This window comes from Synchiropus splendidus, chromosome 9, assembly GCF_027744825.2.
Source record: "Synchiropus splendidus isolate RoL2022-P1 chromosome 9, RoL_Sspl_1.0, whole genome shotgun sequence".
Lineage (NCBI taxonomy): Eukaryota > Metazoa > Chordata > Actinopteri > Syngnathiformes > Callionymidae > Synchiropus > Synchiropus splendidus.
The window spans coordinates 23676197-23693048 of NC_071342.1; the positions used below are offsets into that span (position 1 = coordinate 23676197).

Sequence of the window (16852 nt, forward strand, 5' to 3'; positions counted from 1 at the left end):
TGCTGAGCAGCGATTGGCGCTCCTCTTCCCACACACTCACAGCAAAGAAGCTGCTCATATGCGCAACTGAGTCGTTTTCAAACCTGATGTGACTCTGACTAGACCACACACCGTCACAACAGAACAAAAACCGGCTGTGAAGAATGTTACCAAGCAGATACAACACTCAAAACAAGAACTTGCTTCAAGATAAATGATCCAAACTCAGTGTATATTTCCAAAGTAATGTTCACATGACATTTGCTCTTAATGTGTCTGTAGAGAGTAAGGTTGAGACTCAGCCAAAAAAGTGACTGAAGAGGTGAACGAGTTCAGTGAACGGATCAAAAAAATAGCGGAAAAACCAGCCAATATAGTGTTGATTTATGCTTTCAACCAAATGGAATCATTGAGTTTGTGATTCTACACATAAACGTTGACACCATTCAATAGAAGGCGGTGAACAACAATCACTGTGGCCCTCCAGTTCTGTCAGGGTCAGTGGTGTTTGCTGATGAGTCGATGAGTTCCAGTAACAGGGCCCAGGATCTGTGCCAGGTTGGACCTTTTCTGTTTATGTTTGGAGGGTTCGAGGGGAGTGACCTCTTCGGAGAAGCTGGGCCACCATGTTTGAATTCCATCCACCACCAACTGAAGCTAAAATCTGTGGTGAGGCGAAGGCCTGGGACCATTGTGGACGTGATGCACAGCCAGTCGCGTGGATCTTGTTTGGGTTGGCTTCGATGTTGCCACCACCAGTCTGGGTTGGGTTTTCAAGGTTTGTTTAATCAGGGCAGCATCAAGGTCACAGCGGTTGGCAGGCTGTGAAACTGCGGGTAGAAGTGTGCGACTCAGGGATGGACTTGAAAAATGACAGAAACAACTGGAAGAATCCTCAAAGTAACCTGCCTCAATCCCTCAGCAGCAGATAATGTTCCAGGCTCAGAATGGAATAGATGCCAAGCCTTGACAGTGACAACTAAAATGGGCTCATTGTGTCACAAGGTCACAGCTGCTTGTTGCCGCTTGTCAACACAATGTTATATTATGCGAGCCCAGCTTGTGAGCTTGCAAAATGACAGCGCTTTCCATGTGACACCAGGTTTGTGGAGTCCAGTGAACTAACCCGGGTTATTCCACTCGTGGTGAGTAAGTCAACTTCATCAGAGGAAGAATTGACAAAATGGAGAAGTTCAAGTGCAAAGTTAAGAGGAAAAAGAAGAACTTATCATGAAGTAAGAGAGTTGCACAAACCAAAAACAAAGTCGACATGTGCATTTGGGTGGTGGCTGGATGAAAAAACAAGACGCCCAAGTCTATAACCAGGACGGCCCTTTCAGGCTACATGAAATGACCGTTGGCTGCTGCGTAAAGCAAGGAGTGGCGAATTGCAGGGAACTTGACAAGTCACTATCCAGCTAATGTCTGTTTAACAATAATAAATCATATGAAGACCAGTTTGAAGTCACACCCCTTCCCGACTCGCAGTGTTAAAAGCTATCACTGAGAATAACCCAGATGAACCGAGTGAGGTTTGTTCTCTCCAGCTGTAGTAGCCAGTGTGGTATAAAGTATGTGGAAGCAGTAAGTCAGTGAGGGTACACGAGAACATCAACGTCACCTTTGAAAATGTGTCACTGATGAGAATCTCAGGAGCTCGTGTTCAGTTAAGATTGTTGGTGTCGCTGACCTTCAGAACATAGCTGCTGTGCAACGTTATTGAATAAAACTGAACTGAAACAGCCTCGGTCAGGGAGAGTTGTTTCAATTCCAATAGCTTTGTTATTGCTGGGAAGCATAACAGGCACTTCTTCAACACAAATAAAAGGCTAAAAACTGTCAAGCATTATTCCAGTACAGCAACAGTGATAGTTGCATTTCGGAACAGAATCTTTCACAGCGAAAGTGACGTGACCCTGGAAGCTTGCCAGGGGAACTCAGCTGTATAATGCTACACCACAGTAATCATCTGAGCAATCTGAGCAAAACCTTTTTCTTCAATAAGATAACATGACGCCATGTGGCTCAGTATTAGGTGTCACAGTAAATATCCGGTCCCAGTTGTGACCTACAGGTCAATGAGCAAGAATCCTGAGAACTGCAGGAATAACGGTCATAAAATGTGCTGAGTTATGCTACGTTTGAATATAAAGTGAGATAAACATTAGCTAGCTAACTTGTGTGCGTCACTGTAATAAAGCAGTGACGTCATCTGTGCCTCTCTTCTGACCGTGTAAACACGTACTTCGTAGAGATCATGGTTCTAAGAACGAACACTAACACAAAGTGACCTATTTTGTGTTGCTTCAGGAATAAGCGCTTGGTTGTGGAGTGGTAAGTTTTACTTGTGGGTACTGACTTAACATGTCAGGGCCACCATGAGGTCATGAGGGTTCGTGAACCTCCTGCAGCTCTCACCGGATGGTGTTGTCCGACTTGCTGAATCCCTCGTACTGAGCAGCTTTCTGCAGCGCGCCCATGTCCAGGTCCGGATTCCCGCACACCAGCATTTCCACTTCCTCTGGACGCAGCAGCTGATGACCACAAATGATCAGTTCATCAGTCACTGGCTTCCAGTCCTCCATGACCACAACAGAATCAATACGAGGCAGAAGGAAAGAGGCAGGCAGACAGGTGAAGGAGGGGTTGGGCAGGCGGGCATGTCGAGAACGGAAGGAGTGATGAGTCAGCGGCTTTAGCGGGAAGGAATGCTCAAACCGTAAAGCCGATGTCACAACAGGATGTTGATGGTTCTGAGATAAGTCTCACTTTTTTATTGAAATGAAAAAGAAAAAGATTGTTAGTCACAAGAAGTTACATCACAGGAAGTTACATCACGAGCAGCTTTGTGGCGAGGTCTCCTCCTGCACACGCACACACTCACCATGAGGGCATCTGAAGCACACACACTGTGGAATCCCTGGTAAAAAGCTGAGAACTGCTTGCAGATGGACTTATTCAGCAGGAAGTCGATGTAGAGCTGGACGTACTCTGAGGAGCAAGGACACACGGTTACACTCCATCATCAGGGATGTAACCAACTCTCTGAACACACAGGAAGGTGTTTGGGTCACAAAATAAAAGGAGCTACCTTCAACGACTGTGCTAATGGCAGAGGGATGAGATGGTTCAGTGATGTTTCTGAGAATTTGATGGCGACAACGTTGAGAAATGACGTATTAAAACAATCAGGAATCATATTGCTTGTCAACAATAAACAGAAAAAATTGATCTTTTTCAGGTTTACGACCCAAAGAAGAATCACGTGCACTGATGCCATCCCTCCTCTTGTCTGACAGTGATGACGACCATTTTAGATGAAATATTTGTGTTGACTTTCATTTCCTGTTTAGTGACTTGCAGACCAACTTTCCACCCCTGGATGCCTGAATAGGTTAATGAGCGAAAGCATTTCCTCTGGACTGCAGTCACGTGAGCTGAAGGTTCAGGGATCAGCTCCGAAATGATTCCGCTCTGGACTCACCCTTCCTGTTCAGCTTGGTGACGGGGATCTTGTCCCCTCCAGGCTTCAGGTTGTGGGATCGGACCACACCCATCTCTTCCTGGAAGACCTATGGACCGGAAAGGTGACGTCACACACTCATGAAGAGATCATCGTGGAAAAGGTCAAATCAGACATCAGCTGCGCAACATGAAAACTTCCAGCACTTCTGTACGTTCTCAGACATGGAGACTGAAAACGCTGGATCCTGTGGACGGACGATCAAACCAACACCGTCTCCAAGTGGCCGGGATCTTAGTGACAGCAAGTGACAGTCCACCAGCAGTGAATACAGGAGCCGATGCTTCGCTCCGCTGGCTCCAGGGACTTGGTGGAGCCATTCATTCATCTTAGTCACATTTAGTCATCCACATATCATTTGTTTTAGTCACTTTAAGTCGACTGAAAGTCACAGCAACTTAGTCAAGTTCTTGTCAAACAAAAAGTCAATGTGTTTTGGTCAAATTTTTGTCATTCTTTTCATTCCAGGGATACTGTTTATTTATTCCAGCTGATTTATGTTGCTCGGCTGAAATCTGGACTGAAAATCTGGAGTAATAAGCCTCTTGAATAAACTGAATGAATGAATGAATCCTCACTGCAACTTTGTGTGTTTCGATTGTTGACCACCCTCCTCCTCCTCCTCTCCCCCCGTTCAAATAAACAGAATTGTAAAATCAATCAAGAAGTGAATCCAAGTTTAGACATTTATTGAATTGGTGACAACAAAAAAAGCTAGTTTTTAATGAAGAGAAGTAACTTTCTCTTCCACCTGCTCCGGTCTTTACTCGGTCTGTCTCTTCATGTGTCCGGCTGAATGCTCGACTTTAGTTCCACGAGCAATAACCGTCAGTTATTATGTCTCTATCAAGATATTTCCATTAAAAGAAAAACCTAAAACCACCGTAGGCTTCTAATAAAAGCATCATTTCAACAAACATTTTCATGAGCCTGAGAAGGAGAAGGAGTGAAGAACATTTCTCATCATTTCTGCTGCTTATTTAAGTCAATTCTGAGCGAAATACTGGGGTCAGAACCATCATATCAAGTTCATGTGTTGGCAGGTCGCTGGGTTCACACTAGGGTGGTGTCTGGTGAGTAAAAGCAGCTATAGCTTCTCAGGCTCCCACTGAGAGTGAAAATAACTTTCACATAATGTTCCCTCACATACACCCGCCTCAGTATACATGTCTGTAGGGGAAGGAGGGGTTTATCACAGGGCTTCAGGCTCCCAGGGTCATGCAGGCTACACATGCCTCATCACCATTCTGTTGCCAGGTCATCGCTTTCCATTTATATGCACGTTTGAATGGTGAGAAACAATATGTGGGTCATGTATGGATAGAGTTCAGGTATCAGAAAACATGACCATGGTTCGGAAAAGGTGGTCATACACCCAAGTGACAGAGCAGTAAACAGGGAAGCTACCTGGAAGGTGAGGTAGAAGTCCTCCTCCACGTTCCCCTCATAGTTCAACAGCTCTCCGAGGCCGTGAGCCAGTTCCTAGAAAACACAAGGTCAAAGTGGAATGGCATTAAGATTTTATCTGCTTATACCTCTAGATAATACTTATCAATGTCAACTACATATCCAACACATGGCCCACTTCCTCCGGAGAGTGTGTGAGGAAGCCCTGCCCCCAATATTGGAAATCAACATCACTGTGAGAACACAGCTTCCTCACGCTTCTCAAGAGGCTGGGGAATGTGTGTTGTCTGGACCAGTGTTTTGACAAATGGAATGCAACGATTTGGAGAATGAAAGGGGGGAATGTGATGGGGAGGAGTTGGAGTTGGTGAAGAAAAAGGTGCAGGTGAAGAGATGCCTGGATGTTAGTCCCACACACATCCAGGTCAGACCAGTTTGGGGCTATGAAGTCCATGATCCATCTCCACACCAAAGCATCTACTTCTCTTGGTTAACAGGTTTTCCTCACCCACATGTCTGCAGCTCGAACCTGCGCTCAAAATGTTTGAACTCTGCGCTCAAAATGTTTGAACCCTGCACGAAGTGCTTTTGGTTCATAGTTTTAACATGTGGACAAAAAGTCCCGCTGGAGCACAGCTCTTTTTTTGTGGGTTCACATGTCCTTGTGGACAGACACTTTATTTGGGTTACCGTAGAAACGGCACAAGAACTTCACATCTCTTACTGTAACTGTAATAACCATCCTGACGGTTGACGTTCGTGTCTCATCATTTAACAGTGAATTAACCCCTTTGTCATCGTGAAAGTGTGTGTGTGACGGTGCATGGGCGAAAGAGGAACTGTGTGACAAATGGCGACTTTGACGTCAATGCTGTCTTCGACTCACTACTGATCTACTGATGTTACACAACCACAAGGCCAGATTTAGCGCCTCACAGAGAGTGACAGACAGAGAGACAGAGAGAGAGCGAGAGAGTGAGTGTGAGTGAGAGAGAGAGAGAGAGAGAGAGAGAGAGAGAGAGAGAGTGAGTGAGTGAGTGAGTGAGTGAGTGAGTGAGTGAGAGAGAGAAGAGAGAGTGAGAGTGAGTGAGAGAGAGAGTTTCTCACAATTTATGCTGTTTGCAGTTGTTTGAATGGCTCACAACAGATTTTTGTCAGTCTTCATTCATGGTTCGTTCGTGTGTTGAAACCCAAACCATCATCACACAGTGCACATATCCACCTCGCTAAAAACCTATTAAAATGTCGGAGAAAGATAAGATAAGATAAGAATTTTAGATCAGATAACCGAGAACTTGAAAGTGACACTGACAGCGATGATGACATTGTGGTTGGAGATGTGGACTCTGGGTGTGAAGGTCACGCTCAGACCTCTGTCATAACTGAGTCCAGTTAAAAATCAACTCCTGCGGAGTAACAGTGGGACTCTGCCGCCGCTCAGTGGCGATGAAGAGAAATGCAAGTGTGCTTGAGCAAAACCTTCCTCTCTTAAAAAGAACAAAATGAAACTTAAAAGCAAGCTCTAAAAAGGTGACAACAAATCTGTCTGCTGTTAGTTTTAATTAAAACTAGACGGGAAAACAATATAGTGGCTTCTTGGATGACAAATGAATCCTAAACCTATGCACTAAACAAACAACAAATAAGTAAAAACTTAAAATGGAAGTGGAAGCAAGCAGTGACTCACAGGCATGACTTGCTGCAGGTCCTCCAGTGTGGCTGTTGCCATGCCAACGACAGCATTCTGGTCACATGGTGCCGTCGGTGGAGTGAGGAGCTTCCTGTACAGACAGGAAGTCCTGTTTTAGTTTATTTCTTGTCACATTCAAAGGAGACGCAGATGCAGACGCAGACGCAGACGCAGACGCAGACCGTGGCGGACAAACGGACCTGTAGCAGAAGAGCGGGAAGTGGATGTCCAGAGCGATGCTGTTGTACACGGCTAGGCCCATCAGCTGAGTGGCACAGTTAAAGGAAGCAACAGGCTCACTCTGATGCTCAGACTCCCTCTGGTGGAGTAGGACAGCCGATTCCCAAGCTCAGCAGATGTGAGGCTCATGAGAGGCAGCAGCCACATGATCCCTCAGAGATGTCGCACGCGTCTTCATCAGTAAACACTGGGACATGCACAGGATCCGTTATGTTGGGAAAATACTGCAACGTTAAAGCTGCTTTAATGCTGAAACTCCAAATTACCGATCCCGACTCAAATCGCTGAAAGGAGCTGAGCCACATTCTGTCCGTTCATTTATAACAGCACTTTTTCCACCAGCCTGTCGACTAAATGACTTCATTGTGTAACAACTGGGCAAGTGTGCGCGCGCGTGTGAATGGGCGATGGCGAGCACATGCTGTCCACTTGCAGCCTCACTGCGCCCACTGGCAAACACACGTGTGCAACATGTGGCGACCATATGTAAAGCAAAAGGCTGTTTGGTTTGACTGAGCTGAGCTGAGCTGCTAATTGCACCAGGATACACACGCGTGCGCACCAGACAGAGCGAGAGAGACAGTAAGGGAGGGAGGAAGGATGGGTGGGTGGATGGATAAATAGATAGATAGATGATATCGATAGATATAGAAGTAGATAGAGACGGACACCGAACAACTCCACGTCACCTGCTTTTGCCTCTTGACTTCATTAAAATCCTCCAGTGAGTGACCTTTGATTGGCAGCGATTCATCTGACCTTCTCCTCTCCTACTCTACTATGATGTAATGTTGCCATGACAACCACCCAACAACTTGGTGGACACGGTTGATAAATCTGGGGCTAAGATGGCAATAAGAGAAACGCACACACACTTGGCAGAGAGCAGTCAGCTATTACATTATATAACATTATGACCGCTCCCAGCTGGCTCGTAACTGAAGCCGAGTGCTGCAACACACACCCACAAGCTATCAAGAGAAGTCACAAAAAGACAGCAGCGGCAGACGGGATACTCAAGTCTATGGCCACTGCAATATGTTTCTCCTCTCAGCATTGATGAACCCGGGGTCATGAGCTTCTGTCTCCCCCTTGCTTTGGACACGAACAGGAAGGAGTGAAGGATACAGTCCCGATCAACTGGAACTCTGAGTAGTTGTCACACTTCCAACTGCTGAACCAGTGGCAGCGGGAGTCCTTCATGTAGGTGAACATTCCTGGAGGAGACAACAGGTTTACTGGTCCAGAATCAAGGGAGCTTCATGACACAACTCAACCTGTGTTGGGACACAATAAGGCTCACTGTGCAGGACAGAGATTACAGTCCATTCAGACTAGATCTCGACTGCAGAAGAGCCGGTAGTAAGTACTGAGACCTCGCTGTACATTTGCATCTTAAGGCTTAAGGAACCTTCAGAGCACATCATGTGGCACCAGACCCGGCCGCCATCCCAGTCTCCATGACTCAACACAAATCACTTTAAAATACTTCAGTTCTTCTCACCAACAGACAGTCTAGGGTCATAATAACATAGCTAAACACTGGTGCAGGCAGGAGGTCTCACCGTAGTCTGCGTGAAAGATCTGGCGGACGAGCAGCAGGAACCACTCCTTGGTCAGTCCGCCCATGTCTAGCCCAGCCTCCCCAACGAACGTCACTCTGAGCTTCTTCTTCAGGTCACATCGCTTCCTGGTCAACTGCAAGAGGAGGGTTTTGCACTTTACTGATCATCAACACATCATGGCTCAACTCTGAATTCACAGAACTGTATTAACACTGACAGTGTTTCTGGAATTTTCTAAAACTATTGTTCAGCTAACATACATTAATCTACTATTAAATCTTATTGGTAAATAAAAAAAACAAAACATTTTCATACCCACTCACAATACTTTTTTGGGTTTATTTCCTGACACCAGAACACATGCATCAGAATCAACAGCAGCGACTAGTGGTGACTGACCTCATCCAGCGAGTCTCCTAGAAGTTGTGCACGTCGAACTTTGATGTTGAGGAAGAGCAAGTTCATGTCCACTCTCTGCCGCCGAGACACTTTGCTGACCAGACTTTGCTGCAGGGAAAAAAAAAACCTCTTATAACATCTTATACTTCATTGTTATTGTCATTCAGTTGTAAGTGTTTGCTGCTGAAGCTCAATACTTGCTCCATCAAACAGACAGATTTCAAAACAAAATACTTTGTAACTGATTATTGTTCACTTACTAAGCACTTTCCACATGTTACCTCCAAGTACAAAAAGTGCAGGGAAGATATTGGAAGCTCATATTATCTACGCCTCCAAGTTATTTGACTTGAAAGGATATTACTGAACTTCCTCTTAAAATAGTTCAGTACTCTTACTGAGAATACGTGTTACCATAGTAAAACCATTTCCAGAGCAAAAACCAATGAAAGAACTGAAGGACTGGTTGGCTTGTAACTTCATTTGTTTAGTGTCTGCAGCCTGAGATAAGCTTTCCTGTGTTCTGTGTCTGATGAGTCTCACCCGAGCCTGACTGATCATCTGTTGCTCAGAGTCTTTCTGGATTATTGCTTTCTTCACCACCGTGGACAAGATGAAGGGAAACTGGCAGAAGGAAAACCTGCTGCAGAAACACGGGGCACATAGGTCAGGTGACTTGGAGCATGAGCACCTCAAATCGGCAAAGAGCAGAATAAAACAATCACAGGGGAAAGTAAATGTACAGCTGTGGTGATGGAATGATCAAGGAAACAGAACGAATCATGGCCTGAAATTCTGGAAAAACGTGAAAGTGAAAAATGACCTGTTTGAGTTGCCATGGTTCTGCCAGGTCCGATACTCCTCCATGAAGTCAATGTGTTCCAGCGTGATGTTGTAGAAGTCGGTGAAAGGAATAATGGCGGGGTTTGACACGCTGTTGGCAGCATCTGTCAGAAGGACCAAAGCTCAAGTGAAGGTTCTGCAGATCTTCCAGGAACCCAGTCGCCAACAGAAATCTGTGTCACGCACTGAAGAGGCTCAGGACTTTGGTTGCAGACGGGATCCACCAGGAACATTTGCTGAGTGGAGGAAGCTCCTCTGGCTCTGCAGGAAACAGCCGAGTGGAGATGAACTGCAGGAGCCGCTCGACCAGCTGCCTGAAGCGCCTCGCCGACAGTCTTGAAAACACACACCACACAGAAGAGCAACACATGACTTATGGCTTAAATATATGAGCCTGATAGGTAAGATGGGGGATTATGGCAAAAACGAAAATCACCACTCACGGAAGCACCTGCCTCAGTTTCAGTCGATAAACATTTATCCCAAAGGCAACATGGTTTATTCTCTAAATATTTGTGTTATAAAGTGTATTAGCGACACTTTGTAAATACACCTGTTCATGTGCAATAAGACCTTCAGTCAGTTATATTCGGGGGCCAAGTGGCTTGTGACTGCCTGCAGCATACAGAGAGCCCAGTTGAGGAAAACAGAACTGGATATGGATTAAATAACCAGCCGCCCTCTATCACACTGATGATGGCGTCTCACAGACACACAGTTAGCACCACGTGACGCTAACAACAATTAGTAAAACAATGATCTTTGAGGCCAACTTTCTCATATATCTGGAGCTAGAGGTCCTCATAGCATAGGGTCACCTTGAGACCCTGATATAGATAGGTATATATTATTTATTTGAAATGGTCGTAGCTTTTTTTTAATGCAATAAAAATGTTTGAAATCACTCACTTTTTGAGCCAGTGGACCAAGAAATGGTGGTCGGCCTCCGACAAGGCTGCAATCTGCCTGAGCAGGTGAGCGTAGATCACGTAGGTGCTGGTGTTGGAGTACTGCGGGCTCTGGAAACACACGCACGAGTCAAAACATCAGGTTAGGTTAGCTAAAGAACAAGAAGAGGCAGCTACTGTACGCAAAAGCAAGGCGACCAACTCTGAGACAGTGACATTAATGTCATTATTCATAATAATAGGAATATAATACTGTAGGGTGAGAGGATTATACAAAATACATGAACTAGATGGAATCTTTCAGGGATTGGGTGTTCATGAAATGTTAGATAGAAGTTCTCACTGACTCACAGAGAGCTAGAACAGAGAATGAGAGCAAAAATATAAAACTGGATCCTCTTATGGACCTTCTGTGAACACACACGTGCATGTCTTTCCCAAACTCACCTGAATAAGGATGAAGTATGCTCGCAGGTCGTCTTTAGTTCTCGGCCTAGGAGGAGGAAAACACAAATATATTGCATGGATGATACGCCGGCTTGGGTGTTTACTTCAACAAAATTCATCTTCCAACATAAAGTGTCGCACAAAAATGGTTGCCAAATAAATGAGCAGCATTAAGAAGGTAGAAGAGGAGCCCAGCAGGAGGACTGAAGCCAGGGCCTCGGCCCACGATGGTGACGCTGGCGCACAACCATCTCCCCGAAGCTCTGATTCTGGACCTGTGGTTCGTCTCCTGCTGTTATTCTATGACAGTTGGACAGGAAGGACTGAAGGGCTCACGACGCCACCCCTTGTCACGGAGGTGAGGTTACTTAATAATTTGGTTTATCACTCCACTGCATGTAAACCGGGAGAGGCCGCTGGAATGGGACTTGGTGGCTCAGTCAGACTACTCTCTCCATGCAACCGTGATCATTTCTAATGGCTGCTGTGGCTGAAGGCATCTGACTGACCAATCACAGCAGTGCAGGCTATGCACATTTCGAATGTAAATTCTAGCGAATTTGGGGTAAACAGACACATGCTGATGTGTTCAATATCGGTCCAATATTATTTTCAAAGAGACTCTCTAGGTTTGGTCCTCTTCAAGTATGTTTTCCTGGGAACTGAAAGTGTCACTTAGCAGGCGATAGATGATGAAGCCACATGAGGGACACATTACAGTTTATATTTTGGTGGTGCCTTAGTGCTTACTCCCCTCCTGCAACATCACCTGCACTGGTTATTATGGCTGCATTTTCCAGATGAAGAGGTGATGTTGGCTCAGTCAATTCCCACTTTTAAATTTACAGCTGAATGTCATATGGCTGAGCTGATTGTGAGCTCCTGAAAGGAAGATGAGACTCTTCCTGAAGGATCTCCAGCTCTCCAGTGAAGATGGAGGAGAACTGAAGGAATTGTAAAAGAATGAGTGAATGGTAAAAGCAGAACCATCAGCAAATGTTGGAGGGCCAGTTTAGATGTGATTGATTTGGAAGAGCAGGAGGAGTGAAAATATACGTCAGGTGTTAGAAGTGGTAAACATGTGGTAAACAAGGTCCTCACCCCTTCCACTCCCTCAGCAGACTGTTGATAATCCCCTTCAGCACTGACTTCTGGATGTCCTGAGGCTGCAACACATACGCACACACCATTGAAAACATAATTCGTACAAACATACTGGAAGGACCAACAAGAGTGGGGTGTCCCTGCTGACCCTGATCCAGACCATAACATAGCTGTGACGGCCAGGAGTCAGGACGAGCGAGGCAGGGTGTCCAACAAGTCCCTTTAACATTTAACAAATTCAATACAAAAGCAAAGGAAAAATACTTCAATATTATAATTTCACTTTACTTTAGTCCAATGATGATGATGAATATTTTCTTATTAAACCGAATGACTTAGTAAGACCCTGCTTATTACATTGTTTTTTTTTTTCATTTTACCTTTGTTCATCTTCGCAAACATATTTTGATAACCGACTGTTCAAATGCTGTGACTGACAATAGGACGCATGCCGTGGGAGGAGAGAGGAGACAGACCTGCAGTGGCAACCGTTGATGTCGATGGAAAAGTGACACACATGAATCCTCACCGTGCTTAGCAGTGCGTCGTAAACAGTGTTGACAAACTTGGCGTTGACTCCTGAGTCTTCTGTCGTGTTGAAAATTCCGTTGGCCTCTCGCTGTGCGGTGTCAGAGAACAACAGAAGAAAGTCATTTTCAGTCTGACCGGCAGCGTCTTGACGGTGGGTGATCCTAAAACAACTGTACCTTGAAGGCGGCATTGATTTCTATGAAGGAGTCGAAGGTGGTGAGGTAGAAGTCCCTCACCTCCCTCCAGTCACCAGAGTGGATGGCACGCTCCACGTCGTCCCTGGCAACACACACATGAGCGCGAGTATCAGGCAAGACCCTGGGAGTGAAGCTGAGCAGTCGTCAGACGGACTCACTGGAACTCTCTGATCGTCTTTGTGCGCAGTGGGATGACAGGGTCCAACGGGAAGGGCGCTTTGACTTCTGGAGGTAGAGTGTCGATGGAGATCCTGTGTTTCTGACGGACGTCGCTGCAGATGGGAGGAAGTTCCCTCCCTGAGGATGAAAATGATTCACCTCTGACATTTCAATCTCAACACTGCATAAACAAGTGTTTCAGAGAATTATGAATTCCAAAGTAATGCATGAAATACATTTGTTCTACATTTTATACACGTGACTTTTCAGCCCATTGAAGATTTAGATCTGCTATATCAAGTCCATGTTCAACACTGCAGGGTAGATCCAGGTACAAGCTCCAGAAAAACAATCGATGCCAGCAAGAAGCAGCTACTCTTCCTGGGGTCCCCAACCAACATGACACAGTAAAAATAATGCTATCAATCATTAGAGACTAAAACTGGACAAGCTGGTAGCACAGACACTAACCTTCTATCAAGTCAGACGCCAAGCAAATGTGCATCTTGAACCTGTTAACGGACAGGCATGGCTGATGCATGCTGTGATGTGACTGCAATACATTTGGTTTTTGCAAGATTCAATTTTCACCAATCCAGTGGCAGTTCTGACTGAAGTGTCTCTTCACTCAAATAAGTCGCGTGAGGCAAAACAAACAGTTGAATCATCCGCAACTAAAGTAGAATCACACTTGTCCAAAACACACATGTTGCTTGTAAATATTGTAAAAAGCAGAGGACCAAGGCACCTGGGTGCTACTTCAGGAGCCAAACAATCTCATTCACATTTAATGAATTCTAATCATAAAATAAATAATAATTAAAAAATAATTTTACTTATCTAATTCTTTGTGCCCAACTTATATAAAAAGCCACATTTAGCTATTGCATCAACCACCACACAATTATTATTATTATTATCATCATTATCAACAACAACAACAACAATAATAAAATAACAACAACAATAACAATAATAGTAATAAATAGATGCTTGAATGCAAAACCCAAATCGTAAGGGTCCAAATTGCAAACCAAGCCTCAGTGTCTTCACACTGATCAATGGTGAAACCATTTAAACACGAGACCTTCCAGCAGCAGCAGAGCAACAGCATCAACAACACCACCTTATCTCTCCACCTTTATAATTAGGTGCTTTTGTCTCCGTCACCACGGTGACCACAGAAGTATCCAGGTGCAAAGTGGGTGACAAGAGGAGAGCAGCAGAACAGCCTGAGCTAAAGACAGCTACTGACGACAGAGCAAGAATATTGATTCACAAGACGGACTCCTTCCTCTAAACTGCACAGAGAACAAAGCAGAAGAAAGATAATCCTAATTTTCATGTATTAACCTTCTTATTATTAGTGGTGGGAGTTCCACGAGTTAATTACAATAATTACAATTACAACAAACAAACGCGTTAAAATATTTAAGCACTTAATTTCATTTCATTGAACAGTTTGCTCTCCAGACAACAGGGAACCTTTGTCAGTGCAGCAGTTCCTGCTCCACTGATCCCACTGGTGCACAAGACACGTGGCAGCTAGGATGAGAACAACAACAACAAACATGGAGGAATATTTTACTTGGACTTATGGGGGGCAAGTTTCACTTTAAGACAAATATTTTCAAGACATTAAAAGAGCTTTAGTTTAAATCAGGTGATATAAAACTTGAATATAGCCACCATGGTGATTTATTGTGCTCTTGTCAAACAATATTTTGTTGTTTAAATGTATGTATGGCTTTGATTCAGTAATATACCACATTCATTCAAATTGAAAAATGTGGCATCTTGTGCCAAATATTCCGATACCATTGAACTGCAATTAATTGAGATTAATTAATGACAAATTCTCTAGATTTTTTTTTTAATCCCAGCCCTATTTTATTGTGTTTTGTTCGACAATTGGTGAAAACTCAGCAATGAGACAAGTATTTGAGAGGACTATCATGTGGTGAGGTCAGAAGCGTGCCTGGCAGCCGTTCAGGTCACACGGTGACCTTGGAGTAGGCTGTTGCTGAAAGGTCAGTGACCCCTGGATTAGATCAAGAAGCCAAATGTAAATGTCAAGCCTAATGATGATGAGGGACTCGCTGCAACATTTGAGTCAGGGAAGTCGGATTTGGAGATTAGCTGCTCTTCAACAAGTGGAGGTGAAAGGAATTGATGAAGTCATGGAGCGGTCGTCATGACGACTTTGTAATCAGTCAGAGGTGACGTGCCACTGCAAATGACTAGTGGTGAGTCAGCAGCAGTTGGCATCAATCCGCTGCGTGCGGTGGAAACGTCTCGGGGATGGAAAGCAGCGGCTTGTTCATTAGCACGAGTCATGAAAAAGTCTAAACCAGAGCAGAAAGTCATGAATAAGGTCTGGAGGGAGTCGGATGCTCAGCAAACAGCTCGACCCAGAGGGAATAAGCCGTCACCACACTGGGAAAACCAGAACAGTCCTCCCTCTTTCTGTGAAACCATCCACGGCACGAGTCTTCTGTGCGTGTCATTTACTGACTCTCTCTTGTCACAAAGAGAAACAACAAAACGGAGTGGAACCTGAGCCACAGAGGCGTCGGTGACAGTGGAGGGGAGAGGAAACTAGTTGGGCGACTACACTGCTCGACAGGAAGCGCTGCCTGCTCTTAAATGTGTGCTGAATGTTCTGCTTTCATCTGGTTTTCATTTGTGGTAATTATTCTGGCAGCGGTAGCCGCGGCGACAAAGCAGGCTGGTGAAGGCAGCACTGGCTGCGGGAACTTGGGCCAGTCTGGAAGGGCCTGAACAGGAAGCAGCGTTACGTTTGTGCGCTAAATCAACAATGTGGCCTCTGTTGAGCAATTCAAAGCCACTCTGTCCAGTCCAGACAACACTTTCTGATGAGTCCATCTTTGCAACAGACCAGTTGGTTACAAGACTGATGTAATGGGAGCACGAGGAGTGCACCGATCACCATTACCTGGGCCGATAGCGATTGGCGATTTTCTTTAAAGTCCCAACAGTCCCATACCAATTTTTGCAGATTGTTTTTTTCTTACTTTTTTCCTCCTCAACAATCACACACAAAAGTCACTTTTAGAAAACTTAAAGCAAATAAATAAACAATAAACAAGGCAGGGGGAATAACATAAAATAAAGGTGTTTTCTTCCCTTTGCAATGAACAGATTTAAACCAACTATGTTAACTTCACTCGTGAAATAGCGGAATGTTGCCTTATAACCTGACAGACCCGTCATAAAAGCCCATATCTGCACCGATAAATTGGCCGGCCGATCGATCGGTTCACCCCTCGTGCACACAAGTCCTAACGGTTTCTAAAGTCGTCTGTGTCGCGAGGCAGGACCAACTGTAAAGAAAATGATGCTACACAGAAAAGTGTTCTCAGGTAAATATTTGAATCAGAAGTGGGAAGTCTGACTTAAGTCAATAGATCAGGGACTTGTGACACGCAATGGTAAATGACTTGACTTTGACTTGATATTCATGACTTGAGACTTGACTTGGACTTGCATGCGATGACTTGTCAAGTTACTGCTTTCTTCGTTATTGAGAGAATTATTACAACCATATTCTGCATTATTTTTTCAAATGTACGGATTTGAGCCATATCCAAGTAGAAGGCCTATATAATAGTTATTGTTGTATTGTTATCTATTGTTTTGTGCACTTGTACATTGAAACATTTTTGCGAATTAAAGCTCAGCACTCTAAGAAAGTTGTCGTCCAGCTCATTACAATTTCATGACTTGACTTGAGTCTGGCTTGAGCAAAGCTACGACTTGACTTGAGCCTCACAAAAACATGACTCAAGTCACTTGAGGGTCAGGGCTTTCAGTGCTAACTGACAGAGAGCTAGTAAAAC

At 44.6% G+C, this 16852-nt stretch overlaps 1 protein-coding gene across 2 annotated transcripts in view; it reads right to left on the reverse strand.

The window, feature by feature from the left end:
- hectd2 (HECT domain containing 2) overlaps positions 1–16852 on the reverse strand; it is a 29926-nt gene that overhangs the window by 8785 nt on the left and 4289 nt on the right. Inside the window, exons 3-20 of one of the 2 annotated variants that reach the window (XM_053875205.1) lie at positions 12992–13130; positions 12813–12915; positions 12635–12724; positions 12103–12167; positions 11002–11047; positions 10556–10665; positions 9833–9981; positions 9627–9750; positions 9347–9443; positions 8804–8911; positions 8405–8537; positions 7968–8056; positions 6800–6864; positions 6597–6690; positions 4910–4984; positions 3464–3551; positions 2864–2970; positions 2398–2513 (exon numbers count right to left, since the gene is read on the reverse strand). In XM_053875205.1, the coding sequence (XP_053731180.1) occupies positions 2398–2513; positions 2864–2970; positions 3464–3551; positions 4910–4984; positions 6597–6690; positions 6800–6864; positions 7968–8056; positions 8405–8537; positions 8804–8911; positions 9347–9443; positions 9627–9750; positions 9833–9981; positions 10556–10665; positions 11002–11047; positions 12103–12167; positions 12635–12724; positions 12813–12915; positions 12992–13130 (1798 nt within the window). Of the gene's footprint in view, positions 1–2397; positions 2514–2863; positions 2971–3463; positions 3552–4909; positions 4985–6596; positions 6691–6799; positions 6865–7967; positions 8057–8404; positions 8538–8803; positions 8912–9346; positions 9447–9626; positions 9751–9832; positions 9982–10555; positions 10666–11001; positions 11048–12102; positions 12168–12634; positions 12725–12812; positions 12916–12991; positions 13131–16852 lie in introns of both variants that reach the window. The other variant, XM_053875204.1, reaches the window with a different exon arrangement.